Here is a 20,000-nt window from a genome sequence, read left to right as displayed (position 1 = left end):
ACGGCATCGCGTCGCGCCTCGTAATAAAGCCCCCGGAGGTTAACCAAGGCTCCTCGGCTGCAGAGCTCTGCCGTGCCACGACAAACAAACCCCTCAGGCGACGTATCGGGGTAGTATTGTGTCAGTTGTTGCCCCGGAGAGATCGGACACTTCCACCACCACCTCCTTTGGGGTGATCGTTCTCTCTCTCTTTCTCTCTCTCTCTCTCTCTCTCTCGCAGGTCCAGTCAGGAAGTGCCGTCGATGCCGGGGTCGATAGTTCGAAAAGAGATCTAGAATCCCTAGCTTGTACTAGAAAAGGCCAACATCAAGAATATCTTCGATGTATCTATATAGGTATCGGACTCCTGACAGAGCCTTCTCTACTCAAATGATAATCCTGATCACTTATAACTTCCACTATTCATGTTCCCTGGTACTGCCCTCCTTAAATATCTCCTTTGCCAATTCTATGACTTCACGTCTTCGGCGAGGTGTTGTCATCAAGGATAGAGCCGCTGGTCAACAGATGGAATATGAATACTACACCCCACGTTAACCTAATCAGTCTTTACATGAGAGTCTTCGTCTTGTGTAAATAGTCTATGTAACAATGGGTGATTTTATTAAGCCGAGGGTACCCTCCTCCCACCCTGTCCCTCCCACCCTACTGGGGTTCATCATCAATGATCCGAACGCCAGTGTCGTGTCGCGTACTCCCCTTAACTAACGTCAGACGGTTTTCTTCAGATGAAGAACAGACCCTGAGCTCGCTCCCCAGAGAGATAAGACCGCTGGCGAAACAAGTTTATTCATATCGAGGAAGACCACTTGCTCTCCCTAAAGCGTTTTAGTACTTCGTCTGTCGTCATGAGGACCAACCCTGGCGTGGATGCAACCGCTCAGGGAGATGCATTGCAGTCCTCTGTTCCTCTGCCCTGCTTGCTCCCGTTACAAACCATCCCTGGCAATGATTCCGACAGTCATCCCCGGACTCGGACCGAGACTTGCGAGAACGCAAATCCGACACTCTACCAACTGAGCTACCGATAGCTCAGTTGGTAGAGTGTCGGATTTGCGTTTTTCACAAGTCTCGGTCCGAGTCCGGGAACGACTGTCGGAGCTATTTGACTGACATCACCGTCACTGGTGATTCTATTCAGGAACCATCCCTCGGTTACTTTGGGAGACGGAAAGGACAGATATCGAAGCCAGAGTTTGAGCAGACGAAGACACGGGATTTCAGGAACAGCTGTGTTGTTGCCTCGTCGGTACACTCGAGGGGTCCCGGCCTGAATTCATCGCTCTCTCGAGAGAGCACTAACCTTCTTGCCATGGCGGCGTCCTTTACGGATTTCGTTCTGGTTAAGCATAAATAATCCCATGGAGCTCATGTGGGGAGGGGAGGGGGGAGGGGGGAAGGGAGGGGGAGGGGGAAGGGGGAAGGGAGGGGGAGGGGGAAGGGAGGGGAGGGGGGAGGGGGGAAGGGAGGGGGAGGAGAAGGGGCGGAGGGGGTGGGAGGTGTTCCACGGCTTTTCATCTCCATAAAATCCCGCCTGTTCTTGGCCAAAACAAAATCCATCAAGTAGGTCACAGTGCCAATTGGGGGTTGGCCTTGGGGGGGGGGCGAGATACGCCCATCGCGGACTGTGGTCCCCACCTCCCCACAGGGCAAAGGGTCTTCGGGTCTTCGGGCGATGTTGTTGGCCCTCTTGAAGTGGCACTGACAGACCCCCGAGATGACCCCCTGGGAGGAGGCCGCGGACAAGGCACTCTTGATGAGCAGGAAGCCGGGCCACACGATGGAATGCGAGGGGGTTCCGCCGCTGCCTCTGGGACCCAAGTTCGACACTGAGGCGGAGGGCGGCGATGAGCAAGGGGAAACACCCTCGGATTCAGACAAGCTAGTCCAGCGATGCGACAGTTTCTTTCAACACTGTGGCATAGACGGTTTTCCTTGCTAATCCTGCCAAACGATTTTATTCGGATTAAGGACGGCGGTCATTAAGGACCAAATCGGAATTTAGGTGAACAAGCTCGAGATCCCCTTTTATCATAGAGTTTGTCCCTTAGCTGACTAAAATCTTCTAACGGCGCTGGCTGGAACAATAAAAGGTGAAAGGACAAGCAGGGTAGCATCTCTTGGGCGTGTTAAGCCGGGTCCACACTTGTTGCATTTCCACGTATCGTATCATCATTGCGTACCACCTAGTGATATGATACGGTGCAACAGGGTATTGTACCCACTTGTTGCGTACCCGCCTGCTGTATACGGATACGCAACAAGTGGGTACAATACCCTGTTGCACCGTATCGTATCACTAGGTGATACGTGGAAATGCAACAAGTGTGGACGCGGCTTTAAGAGTTCTCGTTAGACAGCGAGGTATTTTAGTGTCACGATGCTGGTGAAAATGTGATGAGGATGATGAAGATCTTTAAAATTGGGTGATTACGTCATTCTTATTAAAGCACGCCTTCATGGGCCCACATGGCACAAGTTATAAGAGGTCACGTTTTTAATAGACAGTTTCTTGTGTATATCAAATTCCTGGCCTAATTCTATTCCCAACGCAAAACGCACATGCACACATACATACATGTATAAACATAGGCGCGCACACATACACACATACACACGCACACACACACACACACACACACACACACACACACACACACACACACACACACACACACACACACACACATATATATATATATATATATATATATATAATATATATATACACACACACACATGCACCTACCAACACCACAAGACACCACAACCGCACACTGACCCACATCTACCCCCAACAACACATGGAGGGAAACAGACCCAAAACCAAAGTCAGGCAGTACATGCGGCTGACTTGAGAACGGTGAAGGAATGTCACGATGAATACAGAAATCTTAAGTTTCATGGACTTGTTGACCAGGATTGGTGGATACAAGAACAAGAGGAAAGGAGGGAAACGCTTAAGGCGAGACCTTAAGGAATGACTCTGATGGATGACAGGACTGAGGCAGGTAAGAAGGAAGGAAGGAAGGAAGGAAGGAAGGAAGGAGGTGATAACAAGATGTGGGGAGGTGGAAGTGGGTGGATTGGGGATGGGGGGAACGTCATTGACTTCAAAGGTGGTGGAGGTGGAAGGCATTGAGTCGACTCAGAGCCTCTGTATGGAAGTGAATTGTGGATGCCAGCAGGGGTAGACCGGAGGAAAAGAGAGAGAGAGAGAGAGCCATTAAAGGTAGGATGTGTCCGGGGAGTCCATGTTATATTAAATGAGTGAATGAGTGAGTGAGTGAGTGAGTGAGTGACAGAGAGAGAGAGAGAGAGAGAGAGAGAGAGAGAGAGAGAGAGAGAGAGAGAGAGAGAGAGAGAGAGAGAGAGAGAGAGAGAGAGAGAGAGAGAGAGAGAGAGTGTGTGAGTGTGTGTGTGTGTGTGTGTGTGTGTGTGTGTGTGTGTGTGTGTGTGTGTGTGTGTGTGTGTGTGTGTGTGTGTGTGTGTGTGTGTGTGAGTGTGTGAGAGAGAGAGAGAGAGAGAGAGAGAGAGAGAGAGAGAGAGAGAGAGAGCCACCACAACCACACACCGCATCCGACTGCAACACAAACCCGCGATACTAAACCGATAAATTCTCACAGTTGGCCACGTATACACGGTACTCGGGGAATATCATGGCCCTTGTCACTCCCCCAACTCCCCCCCCCCCACTCCCCAACTCCCCACCCCAGTTGGGAGTAGCAACGTATCAGGAACGGTGCCAACGTTGGTATGCCAAGCTCCCCCTGGACGGAACTTGTCGGAACTGTGGGGCTCTTGTGGTGGGTGGACGGGAGGGACGGGCAGGCAGACTCCTCCTCGGAGCCTCCTCCCCCTCTTCCTCCTCGGAGCCTCTTCCTCCTCCTCCTCGGAGCCTCTTCCTCTTCCTCCTCCTCCTCCACTTTCTCCTCCTCCTCCACTTCTTCCTCCTCCTCCTCCTTGGAGCTTCTTCCTCTTCCTCCTCCTCCTCCTCCACTTCTTCCTCCTCCTCCTCCTCCTTGGAGCCTCTTCCTCCTCCTCCTCCTCCTCCTCCTTGCAGAAGTTCTTTAAAATTGGAGATAAGCCTCCATTCAAAAAAGAATGCTCATTTCTTTTGCTACATCTATTAACCTTCCTTTCTACTGCTTTCCATCAATCTCTCCTTTACCATTTCCGTCACTCAATTCTACGGCGAAATGTTTTCCTCCAAGGATAGAAGCGCTAGTGGTCGCTGGGGCAAAGGTCTTCTTGCAGTTTCGTTGGCGACGAGGACGACATGGAAATCAGGTTCCTGTCGATCCACTTTCCGCGTCCAGTGTGATCTATTTATTCATCCATCCATATTTCTTCTATTTATGTGAATACCTGTTCCGTCTATTTATGTAACTACATGTTCCAACTAGTCGTAAATCAATGTGCTTTATCTACTCACTTGTGTACTCAGTCACTTTTTTGTTTTAGTTTTTACTTGGGTTGGCTAGAGTACTTTTTAACCTGTGTTGGTGTGACCAAAGCCCTATAAAACTAAGTCTAGCCCCTGCGGCGAGCCTTTATGTTAACCCCTACCCCCCACCCTGCACCCCCACCCTCACCCCCACCCCCACCCATAAGACAAGTGAGGACCTTTTTCGCCAGCGCCCTTCTAGTAAGTGTCGAGACCAGATTTTCATCAAAAGTTAGGGTCTCCGCAGATGGTACGTATACTATAGTCGAGTTCAGAAATATTTATGTAATTTATCATTTTTAAGATGTAAATGTAACGTTTGTTGATTTTTGCACGTATCATTTTAATATAATAAAATGTCCTGTGGTGTACACATAGGAAAAAACTCATCAATAAGCGTTATATTTGTATAATGAAAGCAATTGGTATATGAAATTCTTTTGAGCGTGACTATCAGTAAATGTGATAAGCAAACCTAAATTCATTAGAGGTAAGTTTCGAACAACTTTCACAATTCTAGACCTCTAGATGAAAAAAATGGCGTCTGAAGAGAACCTAGACCATGCAGATCTAGGAAAAAGCATCGGCTAAAAGCCCCGACAGCAAAACCCCCCCTGTCTTCCACGCCCCATAGGTCCCGCTCACAGAGTCATCTTTGACGACGACCGTTTCAGACGGCGTGACGTCACAAATAACTTACGACGGCGCGGCGTGACGTGATCCATAACATCACAGAGCGCCTCCGCGGCACGGCGCTGTCGCTCTTTGAGCGGAGACGCCGCTGGCGACGGAAGCTCCTTCCGGGGTATAAACGGACCCTCCAGCCAGATTTCACGAACTCCTACTTCGATGGACGATGTGAGAAGGAGGCTCAAGCCTTTGAAGCCCACGGCCACCTGTTCTGCGGATTTAGTTCTGACGTTAATCAGAACATAATATGCAAAGGATGCCACCGCGGCGGCTGCGGCGGCTGCGGCGGCTGCGGTTATCTCTCCCTTCCCATGCCGCAGCTCCTCCTCACTTTGTCATCCGATGTCGACTTTTTTGCCTGAGTGCCTTCCCCATTCTTCATTGCGGTGAGCTCCTAACCCACCCTAACCCCCTCTCACTCCCCTAACCCCCTCTCACCCCTAACCCCCTCCTAACCCCTAACCCCCCTGACACCCTCTCACCCCTCTAACCCCCTCTCACCCCCGTAACCCCCTCTCACCTCCTAACCCCCTACCCCCTCTCTCCCCTAACCCCTAAACCCCTCTCTCCCCTAACCCCCCTCAGCCCTAACCCCCTCTCTCCCCTACCCCCTCACCCCTACCCCCCTCTCAACCCTAACCCCCTAACCCCTTAACCCCCCTCAGCCCTAACCCCCTCTCTCCCCTACCCCCTTTACCCCTAACCCCCCTCTCAACCCTAACCCCCTAACCCCTAACCCTCTCTCACCCCTACCCTCCGCTCAGCCCCGATTTTTTTTCCCTCAACTTCCGGAGCTCGTGTCATCCCCAAGACCAATTTCTCAGTACTTCAACTCCGAAATCTCTCCCATCTCTGTTTCTTGAACGGATCTATTAATTCATTTGTGGATCTGTTTATTCGTTTGTCCGCTTTTTCCGCATCCGGAAAAAAAGAAGCCGTAGCTCGGTTGGTAGAGCGCGAGTCTGGTAACCGCGCGGTGAATTCGGTGTTTGTTCGAACCCTGGCCGCGGCGCAGAGGTTAGGAAGGGCGTCCACTCTGAGGAATGGCCGCTGATTACCTCTGACCTGAGGTGACTTGGTGACATCACTGTGTGATGCGTTAGCTTCCTACGAGTATCGTTAGTGATGTGGCCATAGCGTGGACACCGTCTCCCCCAGCGTTCATGTATGACGAACAGCTTTGGACCACCTGCATGGTTGATGTCCGGACGGGTACCAACCCCACAAATCAGGAGGAGAAAAAAAAAAAAAAAAAAAAAAAAAAAAAAAAGCAAAAAAAAAAAAAAAAAAAAAAAAAACACCGGGACTGGTGAAGAAGAGGCAGCGAGAATAGGGTCTGCTGGTGGTGGGCCGCTGAGCGAATTAAGTCTGTAACCAAGTTTACACAAGAGACGGAGAAAGAAAACAAAGCGAAACGGTTCGAGACAATGTTGGAGGATTACCAAAAAGGAAATAGGTGCGAGTGGCACAAGGAAGATGGGATACACCTCGTCCACACGCTGGTGCACACGCGTACACACCCACACACGTACACGCGTACACACACACACACACACACACACACACACACACACACACACACACACACACACACACACACACACACACACACACACACACACACACACAGTGGCGCAGTGGTAGAGTTCCCGGCTGCCACTACGGCAGTTCGGGTTCGAACCCCATTCAGGGCTAAAATAATTTTAGTATCGCTGCGCTGCGAGTCGTTACTCTAACTCTCATGGGCAGGGAGTTGGGGTGTGTGTGCGTGTAAGGTCACAGTATTACCCATAGATCGGACATATATGAGTTCTGAGCTCTCTTCCGGGAGGGAAATAGCTGTCGATCACGAGTCCAACACGTGATCCAAGACCATGATAGTGAAACACACACACACACACACACACACACACACACACACACACACACACACACACACACACACACACACACACACACACACACACACACACACACACACACACACACACACACACACACACACACACACACACACAAAGGTTATGAAATCTTGTTTGGCAGTGGAACCAGATAGATGTTTTGGCCGCATCTTTGACACAAGGAGCGCGCGCCTATGACCTCTCCCTTGCCTAATTCCCACCACCAGAGTACTCTATTGGACGACGTGCCAAGCTCCCACAGATGACGTCACCAGATACACACGCTGATGCCGAAGTCCAGGACTACTGAAGATAAACGTACGTCATATGATGTAAGACAACCTGTAGTGCATTATTACTAGTTAATATATAAATTCGTTTGTTTGTCTAGTCGTGTCTATATATTGATGTATTTATCTATTATATCTATTTATCTTTTCGTTGATCCATTGTTCTATTCATCTACTTATATCTACCTATTCATCTATTTGCGATTTTTTTTTTTTTATCTGTTTATCTCTCTATTCGTTCGTTTTTGGCGAGGACCATTTCATCGGATCATGGTCCTAAAGGCAAATCCTTGCGTAAGAGGGGGTTCATACGGTCTAACGGTCCGTCGAACGCGGTTCGACAGACACGTGTTTAAAGTGATGTGTGAACGTGTGAACGGGGAGTATTTGGGGTTTAACCAACGTGTTCGACAACCAAATACCCCGTTCACACGTTCACACATCACTTCAAACACGTGTCTGTCGAACCGCGTTCGACGAACCGTTAGACCGTGTAAACCCCCTCTAAAGGGTCTCGGTCCATTCAAACTGGGGGTCCGCCGTCTCTGAACTAAACTATATTGACCTTTGCATGAATCAGACGCGTACGGCGGGCCATGGCGGAGCAGCATTTACGTGTTGATTGCCAACTTCGCACTGTTGCGTGTGCAAGGACGTCTGTCACTTTGGCACATGCGACTGTCATCCATCGTCGTTCTTGATATTGCTTAGGCAGAGTGCGCAAGCAGGTCACAGTGCCACAGATTTACAGTGCCACGGATCAACGGTGCCACTGATCCACAGTGCCACAGATCCACGGTGCCACGGATTCACAGTGCCACAGACTCACAGTACCATGGATCCACAGTCCCACGGATCCACAATTCCGCAGATTAACAGTGCCATAGATCCACAGTGCCACAGATCCACAACGCCACAAATCCACAATGCCACAGATACACAGTGCCGCAGATTAACAGTGCCATAGATCCACAGTGCCACAGATCCACAACGCCACAAATCCACAATGCCACGGATACACAGAGCAACGGCTCCACAATGTTATGAATCCACAGTGCTATGAATCCACAGTGCAATGGCTCCACGGTACCAAGGATCCGCAGTGTCACGGATCTACAGTGTCACGGATCTACATTACCACGGATCTACATTACCACGGATCCACAGTGCCACGGATCCACAGTGCCACGGATCCACAGTGCCACATATTCACAGTTCCACAGTGCCACGGATCCACAGTTCCACAGTGCCACGGATCCACAGTGCCACGGATCCACAGTGCCACGGATCCACAGTGCCACGGATCCACAGTGCCACGGATCCACAGTGCCACGGATCCACAGTGCCACGGATCCACAGTACCACAGATTCACAGTTCCACAGTGCCACGGATCCACAGTGCCACGGATCCAGTTCCACAGTGCCACGGATCCACAGTTCCACAGTGCCACGGATCCACAGTACCATGGATCCACAGTGCTACGGATCCACAGTACCATATATTCACAGTTCCACGGATCCACGGTGCCACGGATCCACAGTGCCATGGATCCACAGTGCCACGGATCCACAGTACCACATATTCACAGTTCCACGGATCTACGGTGCCACGGATCCACAGTGCCACGGATCCACAGTGCCATGGATTCACAGTGGAACAGGTACATAATGCCATTGATTCACAAAGCCACATATCCACAGTGCAACAGATCCAATATGACCCGGATCTACAGTGCCACGGATCCACAATGCAATGGCTCTATAGTGTCACGGATCAACCGTGTTACGGATCAACAGTGCCACGGATCCAGTGGTACATATCTATAGTGCCACAGATCCACAGTCACAAGTCCATAGTGCCACAGATCCACAGTGCCACGGATCTACAGTGCCACGGATCCACAGTGCCACGGATCACGAATGCTATAGATTCACAGTCACGGATCCACAGTCCTACGGATCTACAGTGCCACGGATCCACAGTGTCACGGATCAAGAATGCTATGGATTCACAGTCACGGATCCACAGTGCTACGGATCCACAATGCCACGGATCCACAGTGTCACAGATCCACAATCCTACGGATCCACAGCGTCACGGATCGACAGTGCCACGAATCCACAGAACCACGGATCCACAGTGCCACGGATCCACAGAGCCACGGATCCACTGGACCACGGACCCACAGTGCCACGGATCCACAGTGCCATGGATCCACAGTGCCACATATTAAGAATGCTACAGATCCACAGTCCCACGATCCAGGGTGTCACGGATCGACAGTGCCATGGATCCACAGATCCACAGTGTCACGGATCCACGGAACCACGAATCCACGGATCCACAGTGCCACGGATCCACAGTGCCACGGATCCACGGGACCACGGACCCACAGTGCCACGGATCCACAGTGCCACAGATCCACAGTGGCACGGATCCACAGTGCCCACGGATCCAAACTGCCACAGATTCACAGTACAACGGATTTACAGTGCCACATATCCACAGTGCCACGGGCTCACAGTGCCAAGAAGTGGGAGTAGTCAGCCCGCGACACGCGCGTTGTTGATGGCACTCCTACTTGTTGACTGAAACTAACTCACACTTTTTACCAGTTCAACTCGAAGAAAGACTAGGAACTTTTCACGAGAGAGAGAGAGAGAGAGAGAGAGAGAGAGAGAGAGAGAGAGAGAGAGAGAGAGAGAGAGAGAGAGAGAGAGAGAGAGATAGAAATGAAGACAGAGACACTGACACAGGCACAGATATACTGATACAAAAAAAAAAAACTGTCGTCGTCGTCGTAGTCGTCCTCGTCGCCTTCCTCCTCCTCCTCCTCCTCTTCCTCCTCCTCCTCCTCCTCGGGTCGAGGTGGCAACTGCGGGGCTTCAAGGTCGCGCGAAACAAGTTGTCACAGAACGAAAGCAGACTTTGTTCCTTTTTTTTTTTTTATAAAAGCAAAACAACAAAAGCAGACTAAGATAATTACACATTGCGGCACGTGCTGACGATGCTCCAATTTCAGCAAGGGGAACGCGTGTTGTTCCTCTACGCCAGGAGGAACTTAATTGTCTGTTTGGGAGAGTAAAGGTTTACTGATGGGGACAGGATGGCGTCGTAAATTCCCGGCGCCAAAGTAAAGGTTTGCCGTCGAACTCGCCTATGGGAGGATTATCACCTTTCCCACCTCCTCTACTCTCGTTTTCGCTCTCGTTTTCTCTCTCTCTCTCTCTCTCTCTCTCTCTCTCTCTCTCTCTCTCTCTCTCTCTCTCTCTCTCTCTCTCTCTCTCTCTCTCTCTGTCACTCGCTCACTCACTCACTCACTCTATCTCTTTCGCTCTCTGCCTCTCTGTCTTTCTGTCCGCCTGTCTGTCTATCTGTCTGTCTCTCACTCTCTGTCTGTTTCAATCTCTCTCATTCTCTCTCTCTCTCTCTCTCTCTCTCTCTCTCTCTCTCTCTCTCTCTCTCTCTCTCCCTCTCTATGTCTGCCTGTCTATCTGTCTCTGTCTTTCTGTTCATTTGTCTGTCTATCTGTCTGTCTCTCGCTCTGTTTCAATCTCTCCCCCCTCTCTCTCTCTTTATCTATCTATCTATCTATTTATCTCTCTATCTCTATCTATCTCTCCATCGGTGAGTCACGCCAGGTTCACGCCAAGGGGGGGGGGGAGCTCCGCCCTCCCCCCCCATCACACTCATCACGTTAGTGCCTCACGCCAAACGATTATATTAAGAGACCCAAGGTCATCCCCGGTCTGACAAGCTACTGAGTACCTGAACGATAAAGCGGGACTCGAAACCTCACACCATCACAAACGGCGACCGTATTTCATCTGAGCATAAGACCCATAATAACATTAAGCTACTGAATACTTGAACGATAAAGCGGGACTCGAAACCTCACACCATCACAAACGGTGACCGTATTTCATCTGAGCATAAGACCCATAATAACTTTAAGCTACTGAATACTTGAACGATAAAGCGGGACTCGAAACCTCACACCATCACAAACGGCGACCGTATTTCATCTGAACATAAGACCCATAATAGCTTTCATGGCGTGTGTGGTCTCATGCAGTCATCATACGACTCTAAAGGGGTATCACACTGGTCTATTTTTCCTTCAACCTTCGATTAATCGGCAGTACCACCCACCTCCAACAACTTTTTCCGTCGTAAAATGGCTGGTGCAAGCCATTTTGTTTCCTCAACGAAAATACATTTGCTGGAGAAAAATTATTTTCCTTCCCGAAAACTACGGGCCGCAGATCTGCTCCAAAAGTCGAGGGAAAAATAGCCCAGTGTGATACACCGCGACGCTCACGATCATCAACAGAATCGTCTTGCTCGGGTGACCGATAAGGTATCGCAAGGTTTCTCGCTCTCACGTGATTAAAAGAAGAAAAAATCTGGCAGCGACAAAAAGTATAATGAGGCCATCCGTTTCTGAAGAATGACATCAGGTCAGGTAGCCCAGGTTATGGTGCAATTGTACACGGGTACTCCGGTGGCCAGTGAGGGGGGTTGTCCCGCATGCATCAGCTGTTGAATGTTGCAGATTCTGCACAATACCCTCACCCAGCAGCCAACTCTTCCCCCCTAATACACACACACACACACACACACACACACACACACACACACACACACACACACACACACACACACACACACACACACACACACACACACACACACACACACACATACACACACACACTCGTGGTACAGTTGGTAGAGTTCCCGACTGGCACTACGGCGGTCCGGGTTGGAATCCTGCCCAGGGATGAAATAACTTCAGTATCGCTGCACTCTGAGTCGTTACTCCAACTTTCGTGGGTGGGGAGTTGGGGGTGTGCGTGTCACAGCATTACCCATAGATCGGTCATATATGAGCTCTGAGCTCTCTTCCCAGAAGGAAATAGGTGTCGATCACGATTCCAACACGTGATCCAAGACCATGATGAATCACATGGTGAATCACACACACACAAACAACTAAAGACCTACTCGGCTCTCTCTGTCCCCCGTAGTTGAGATTTATAGACGCTTGTATCGTTAATAGTGGACACACTTAGCAGTTGTCCCCATGTGGTGGTATTGTCCCCATCTGGTGGTAGTGCAGTATGCAAATGTCTCTCGTTTGCCCGAAAACGGGACACATTTGCATACCACCACCACCACGACCACCACAAAATGGTGACAGTGGTTGAGCGTGTCCACTACACCCGATCCAAGGGTCTATAAACCTCAGCAATGGGAGTTATATCCGGGGTATACGAGGACCACGTTAGAATAAAGCATATAACACCAATGCGGTCCGGCCCGTGGAGACCAGCCCTCAGGGCAGCATTTCCCAACACGGAGTGCTGAAATCAATTATAGAGGGTACTGGGAAGTGATGCACACAAAAATCACATTGATATATGTATCACTGATTACCCAGTTGTGCATATTTGACCTTTTCCATGTTATTTTATTTTTCTAGGGTGTTCTTATTCCTTCTACAAACAACATTGTCAGTTTGTTTCAGTTCTAAGGAATCAAGAAAATAAGTCATCAAGCAGTACACTTCACTTTCTTTTATCCTTCTCATGACAAGATAGGGTGCTGGACCGCTTAGACATGACAACAGGGGGTGCTATGGTCGGAAAAGGTTGGGGAATTCTGCCTTAGGGTAAAAATGACCAGCGGTCGATGGGGCACTCGTCTTTGGGGAGGAGGGGAAGGGAAGGCTATGACACATCTCTCCTCCCCTGATGAACTGAGCAATCTCCTCCAGATGTCGAACTTTCATTAGAAAAGTGAAATGAAAATGCTACGCCAACCATGTAGAGCATTTTCGGGATTAATCTCTGCCAAGTTAGGATGATGTGATTACAGACACGCAGGAGAGGGTCGCGTCGCCGGTGCCACCAGCCTTGGCACCCTGAGACTTGCTTGCAGCAGCAGCAGCGGCACCTGTGGCACCCACGACTACTTAGATTCGGTGCCAGGACGCAAAGAAAGGAGCAGTGGGGAAATAGAAGATAGTAGAGGACAAAAGGGGGAAATACCGAAACAAACGAATGAAGACAAAGAAAATAGGTCTTTCTCTCTCTCTCTCTCTCTCTCTCTCTCTCTCTCTCTCTCTCTCTCTCTCTCTTTCTTTCTATCTCTCACGCGCGTATACACACACACACACTGAAAAAGTTTATATATATATGTATATATATATATACATATATACTGTGTATATATATATATATATATATATATATATATACATACATACATACATACATACATACATACACACATGCATTCATACATACATACATACATACATACATACATACATACATACATACATACATACACACATGCATTCATGCTGTATATTGGCATAACAGCCCGTGTAGACCCGGCCCCCATCTCGTAGAGGCCAGGCCCTCTTGGCCTTTTTCATTTCTCCCTAACATATCTATGGCCTCGCGTGAAGGGGTGGGCGGGTTTTGGGCTGCCGTCAGTGGATATTCAGGTCTGAGTCAAAGGTGACCCGACCTCAGGTCAAGCGGAGGTCCCAAGACGCCCAGGACGGGGCGCCGACAACAACCCAGGTCGCCAACGACGCTTAGCACTCTATCAGATGTGATGGTCTTTCGCTACTTTTAAATCCACGTTACTTTCTCTCTTCCTCTCCCTTCCCCCGTTCTCGCTCGCGTAATCTCGCGATCAATTTCTGGCTCTCCTCAGCGAGCATCAGACAACACTCGCTCATGCTAAATCACATCGACGTTTTGGGATCTGGTCGTAAATTGCATCTAAATCAGATTGTAAGACTTCTATTGATATGAGTGTGTGCGTGTGTGTGTGTGTGTGTGTGTGTGTGTGTGTGTGTGTGTGTGTGTGTGTGTGTGTGTGTGTGTGTGTGTGTGTGTGTCTGTGTGTGTGTGTGTGTGTGTGTGTGTGTGTGTGTGTGTGTGTGTGTGTGTGTGTGTGTGTGTGTGAGAGAGAGAGAGAGAGAGAGAGAGGGATTCACTATGGTATTGGATCACATACGAGTATTCGATGAACCATTGGGTCGTACTGACTAATCTGTGAGTAATGCCGTGACCTTACATACACCCCACCCACCCACACTCACACGCCTCCTTGCTCAATGGAGACAGTAAAGGTTTGCATTGACTAGTGTAGCAAAGGGGCTTTCTCAAAGCGAAGGCCCCGCTTTTGCGAAATTCTTCAAAATTAAACTTAGATGAAGACTCTTGTCTTTCGTCTTCTTGTCCTCGTCAAGTTGTTAGATTGTCTCAAAACAAAACAAACACACACACACACACACACACACACACACACACACACACACACACACACACACACACACACACACACACACACACACACACACACACACACAATTGTACATACATGTATATATATGTATACATAATACATACATATATACATACATACACACATGCATACATACATACATACATACATACATACATACATACATACATACATACATACATACATACATACATACATACATACATACATATATCTAAAACCTATGCTGATGATACTAACGTGACTGCGCTCTCCGCCTCGCATTGCTGGCCTTCCTCCGGTACCACTCGGCCCGGGAGCTCCTGCTGCTGGCGCCGCCGCCCGATCGGGGCTCCGAGGATCCCCTGACCTCGTTCCCCTGGCCATTGGACAGGGGCGTGCGCCCCCTGAGCACCGGAGACCCCAGAGGGGTCACGACCCCCGTGGCCGGAGGTGTGGTGGCACGGGAAGGGGAGGTCGAACCCCGGGGGAGGATCGTCCTGTAGGTGGTGGTCGTGGTCGCCAGATAGGTCTTGCTCTGGGAAGCGGCCGTCGACGTGGGCGTGGTCGCCCGCTGCCTCGTGGGCGTGGCTGACCGCTGCCTTGTGGGCGTGGTCGACCTCCGGGAGGTAGAGACTGAGCGACGCAGCGAGGGCGAAGGAGGCCCCTTCACCCACGGGAAGGGGGACTTCCCTACACCCACCACACTACTGTTCCCCCCAGGGGAGGATAGCGGGGTGGCTGGGTGAAGGCGGAGAGGCGGGGGTGGGGTGATCTCCGGGGGCGCCGTGATGTAGCCCGGGTGATGGAAGGACGAGGGGAAGGAAGAGGAGAGCTTTCCTACTTCGTGGAGGTAGTTCGGGTGGTAGTAGGCATCTAAGGCCCAGAGGGAATAGCGCCGGGGCGGGGGGCTGGGCGGGGTCTTTGGCTTCCAGCCCTTGAGGGCGTTCTTGTTGTCTCTGTTGAGGTCTGCGATGTTGTTCAAGTTCAGGCTCCCGTTCTTCAGGTTGTTCCTGCTGACGACGTTGTTCTTGTCCCCGTTGTTGTTCTCGTTCTGGAAGGGGCTTTTCCAGGGCGCGGGGCTTCTGTTCGTCACGGGGCTCAGGGTAATGTAGCCCTTGTTGTTATTGTTGTTGTTATTGTTGTTGTTGTTCTTGTTCATGGCCACGGCCCTCTTGTACTCAGGACCGTAGTCGGAGCAATACCCAGAGGTCCCGTACTCGAAGTCCTTCGGCCCATGCTTGAAGGCCACGAAGTTCCTGGGCACCTCCTTCTCCTTCTTGTCGCCCGTGATGAAACTCGCCAGGCCCTCCGTCAGGGACCGAAACCTCTTGCGGAGGCCCTTCCTGCGGCTGCGGCCCTGCTCGCGGTGCCCTCCACCTCCGCCGTCAGACTCGTTGCGGTCCTGCTCGAAGGAGCTGTCGGGTCCGCTCGAGACCCAGAGAGTCCCCGAAGAACCCCTCCATTCCGGCCACCGAGGCATTCTTGGGGTCTCGCGTCACACACTCCTCCTCATCTCTTGTTCTAGCAGGACGCGGTGACGGCCACTGGCCCCAGCTGTCCGAGGAGGCGGGTCAATGGTGGCAGGAGCTTTAGAGAAACACTTAAGAGCTTGAGCTTCTCGACTTTGGGGACCTTGGTAATGCCACTGTTTCCTCTTGCAGTGCCAGGCAGGCAGAGTGCATCACGGACACACATCACAGAAACTCGTTCACGTTAGGAATAAAGAGTTCCCCCCCTGTTTGGAAACAAAACGTCAACATCCGTTAGTGACATCGATTTACACGACGAAGGTAAAGGGGATTTCCCCTCCTCTTCCTATCGAAGGAGACACTGAGGCATCGCCTCGAACGACGACCGCGGGAGGAAGGAAGACCAAGGAGGCAACTGGAGTAGAGGAAGAGGAGGAGGAGGAGGAGGAGGAAGAGGAGAATGAAGAGGAGGAGGAGGAGACGAGGACGGGGAGAATAAAGAGGACAAGAAAACGAGGACGAATAGAACAATGTGGAAGAGGAGGGGGAGGAGGAGGAGCAGGAGGAGGAGGAGGAGGAAGAGGAAGAGCACTGGGAGGATGAGGAGGAGAAGGACGAGGAGGACTAAATTAAGGCCAGTTGGTGGTAGAGGTCAGTTCTAGCGATCAGGATATCTCGGGCGATGGCGTGATTGTATCCGACTCAGAAGTCCCGCGTGCGGTGCCCACATGCGTCCCTGATTTTTTTCTTTTATTTTTTCGAATTAGTTGCCACGAGGACTGAGTCTTCGCAAGAAGACTTCTGAGTATAAAAAGGAAAGAATCGCAGTACACGAGACTGAAGGATCCACACTGTGTTATGTGTGTTTCAGGTATTTGTTTTGCGAACAATCAAAAACACACACACACACACACACACACACACACACACACACACACACACACACACACACACACACACACACACACACACACACACACACACACACACACACACACACACACACACACACATAGACACACACACACACACACACACACACACACACACACACACACACACACACACACACACACACAGATACACACATACACACACACACACACACACACACACACACACACACACACAGATACACACATACACACACACACACACACACACACACACACACACACACACACACACACACACACACACACACACACACACACACACACACACACACACACACACACACACACGTACACAGTGACCACTGAAGAATCGCTCCGTTTCAACTGAAAAACGCGTCAACCAGATTCCAAAGTCCGTCGACAGTTTTGTTGTGTTCTCACGTGCCAGCAGATGGCGCCTTGGTCGCTGCAAGCCTCACAATATGACAGAAATTTTTGGCGATGATCATTTCACTGAAATAGTCCAAATATCATAACCATCTGTTGCAGAGTTTTCCGTTAACAGAGAAATACTTGATGAGATCGTCTGCGAACTTTTGCACGTCACAGGGTTGACCTCGATCGAAATATCTCCAGGCCCCTTCAGAACGAGGGCCACCCCCGTCTGCTGAATAAAGCTGTCAGTCGCAAGCCAGAAGAATGTTCCTTAAGGGTGCCATTCGAGTTGGGGGGGGATTTGCTCGAGCGACTCGACCGAACTGATAAGAAAGCGCATTTTACAGAATTTGTCGTACATTCGCCCAACGATATTTTTACGCCGCTGGTGGCGGTGGGGAAAAATAGTGAGGGGCTTTTGTGGGGGGTGGGGGAAGAGGGTGAGGGGCTTTTGTGGCGGTGGGGGAAGAGGGAGAGGGGCTTTTGTGGGCGTGAGGAACATACCCTGAATGAGGTGTCTGTTCATCGACGCTCTTGTTCAATGTTAGAGATAGAGATAGATAGATAGATAGAGAGAGAGAGAGAGAGAGAGAGAGAGAGAGAGAGAGAGAGAGAGAGAGAGAGAGAACTGAACGGTGCTGAATCTCCGAAGTCGATCAGATACAACTTCCGAAGTACAAATTCCTTTTTCCCGAAGAACTCTTATTTGGCGGCCCGAAGAACGCCGTCGAAAGAGGGCCGCCCCTCGGAGACCTCCCCCCGGGCAGTGCCGGGGGGTCCCGGAGCATCAGATAAGCCCCCAGTGGCTCGCGGACCGGACCAGCAACAGAAAGATGGTTGGCCCCCCACCGCCCGGCGACCGCGCATGCGCATTCTACAGGTGACGTGAAGACTCGTCACCCCATCAGATCCCACCTGAAGAAATGTCACCCCAGAACGCCGAATATCAACAGTGGAATAAAGATTAGGTTAGGTTGAATGCTTATTGTCATCAACTTCTACAACCGAAGAATCGTAAACCCAGGATGGCCCACATAAAGAATTGTCACCCTAGGATAGCCCACATGAAGATTTGTCACCCTGTTGAAGTCTGGGGTGACGAATCTTCGTGCGATCCCATTTCACACAGGGTCGGGACAGTGGAGGACCCATTCCGTTTTCTTCGACACGGTGATGTTCCTCGGAGGTTTCGCTCCACCTGAGGAGGAGGAGAAGCGAACTTGTGCACCTCCGGGGAAGGACTCCTGCGTGAAACGAGGTCTCGATTACTCGAAGTCTCGACGAATCGAGATATCATTCCCGAGAAGCGTGTGCGGGGTGGAAAGCAACAGAAGGAAGTCCTAATGACATCAGTAAAGATATTCGTGGAAGCACCCGTCACCAGAGGGACTTTGTCGATATCTTCGCTGTAAGAGAGTAAAAGGTAGTGCCCAGTGACTACTGTGTGTATCGCATTCCAACTAGATCCATACGATTTCATTCACCTATAAGAAGACCCCGGGACTAGGCGGGGGAAAGAGGTGCATCAGATATTGAAGCGATGAAAAAAAAAGTTTGATGAAGTTTCTGTGACTTTTTTCCTTCGCTTCCATCAGAACCCGCATACTTTCCTTTCCACTCCTTCCCGTAGACCATGAGCAAAGGCGATCCCACTTCGTCATCGCTGTCTCAGAAATCCTTCCGGTTCATCTCAGGAGCAGTGCTCCTCTCATGGAGCAGGTTGTCGTCGCCTTCATCCTTTGCTCTCTCTCTCTCTCTCTCTCTCTCTCTCTCTCTCTCTCTCTCTCTCTCACACACACACACACACACACACACACACACACACACACACACACACACACACACACACACACATATGTATAAAGAATGACACAACGTTGAAGGTCATGCACTGCTACCTTGACGTGTCTGGGACTTGGGGGCTGACCCATGGACAAGAGGAAGGACAAAGAACAAGGCCATCACAGCACAAGGGCCTCTTTCAAAAGGCACAGACACAAACGCGCTCTATAGGTACTAGTTATGTAATGAAGTAGAAGATAATGCCCCAACTTTGCTATACAATAACTCATATGCATATATATATATATATATATATATATATATATATATATATATGTGTGTGTGTGTGTGTGTGTGTGTGTGTGTGTGTGTGTGTGTGTGTGTGTGTGTGTGTGTGTGTGTGTGTGTGTGCTGCATGTGTGCATAGATGGCAAGATTTCCGTGTGGTCCACCTTAGTCGTGAGATATGACACACCTATATGGTAATAATACTTGTGCGTTCACCGAACTGGGTATGTGAGGACTCTTATTAATGAACAGCACATTCTTTTAATTTCAAATTTACACGTGAACACACGCGTTGTTGCCGTACAACCCATGCTGCACGAGCTGGTAGATCGACCACGGGGAAGTCTTGCCAGCTGTACCTCGGGGAATGTGAAGTGTGCTGTGGATGCAAGGGGGAGAGGTGGGGGAGGGGTTGTTGGGAGATTAGACAGACTAGATGCGTGTAGAGATCCAGACCACGCAAGTACATCATCGACAAGACTTCTCTCTC

The 20,000-nt window shown here is 50.2% G+C and overlaps 1 protein-coding gene across 12 annotated transcripts in view; it reads right to left on the bottom strand.

Moving 5' to 3' along the window:
• The window catches only part of LOC143028208 (glutamate receptor-interacting protein 2-like), a 427,238-nt gene that overhangs the window by 33,735 nt on the left and 373,503 nt on the right, over positions 1 to 20,000 (bottom strand). For 6 of the 12 annotated variants that reach the window (XM_076189986.1, XM_076189993.1, XM_076189989.1 and 3 more), the window contains exon 2: positions 14,899 to 16,375. The exons of the other annotated variants lie outside the window; for them this stretch is intronic. In XM_076189986.1, coding sequence (XP_076046101.1) covers positions 14,899 to 16,120 — 1,222 coding nt within the window. In that variant the 5' untranslated portion in view covers positions 16,121 to 16,375. The remainder of the gene's footprint in view (positions 1 to 14,898; positions 16,376 to 20,000) is intronic. 12 annotated transcript variants of the gene reach the window in all.

This window comes from Oratosquilla oratoria, chromosome 9, assembly GCF_046742065.1.
Source record: "Oratosquilla oratoria isolate Oo_2021 chromosome 9, ASM4674206v1, whole genome shotgun sequence".
NCBI classification, from domain to species: Eukaryota; Metazoa; Arthropoda; class Malacostraca; order Stomatopoda; family Squillidae; genus Oratosquilla; species Oratosquilla oratoria.
The sequence above is the reverse complement of the archived record's forward strand: the minus strand, read 5'-3'. Positions and strand labels throughout refer to the sequence as shown.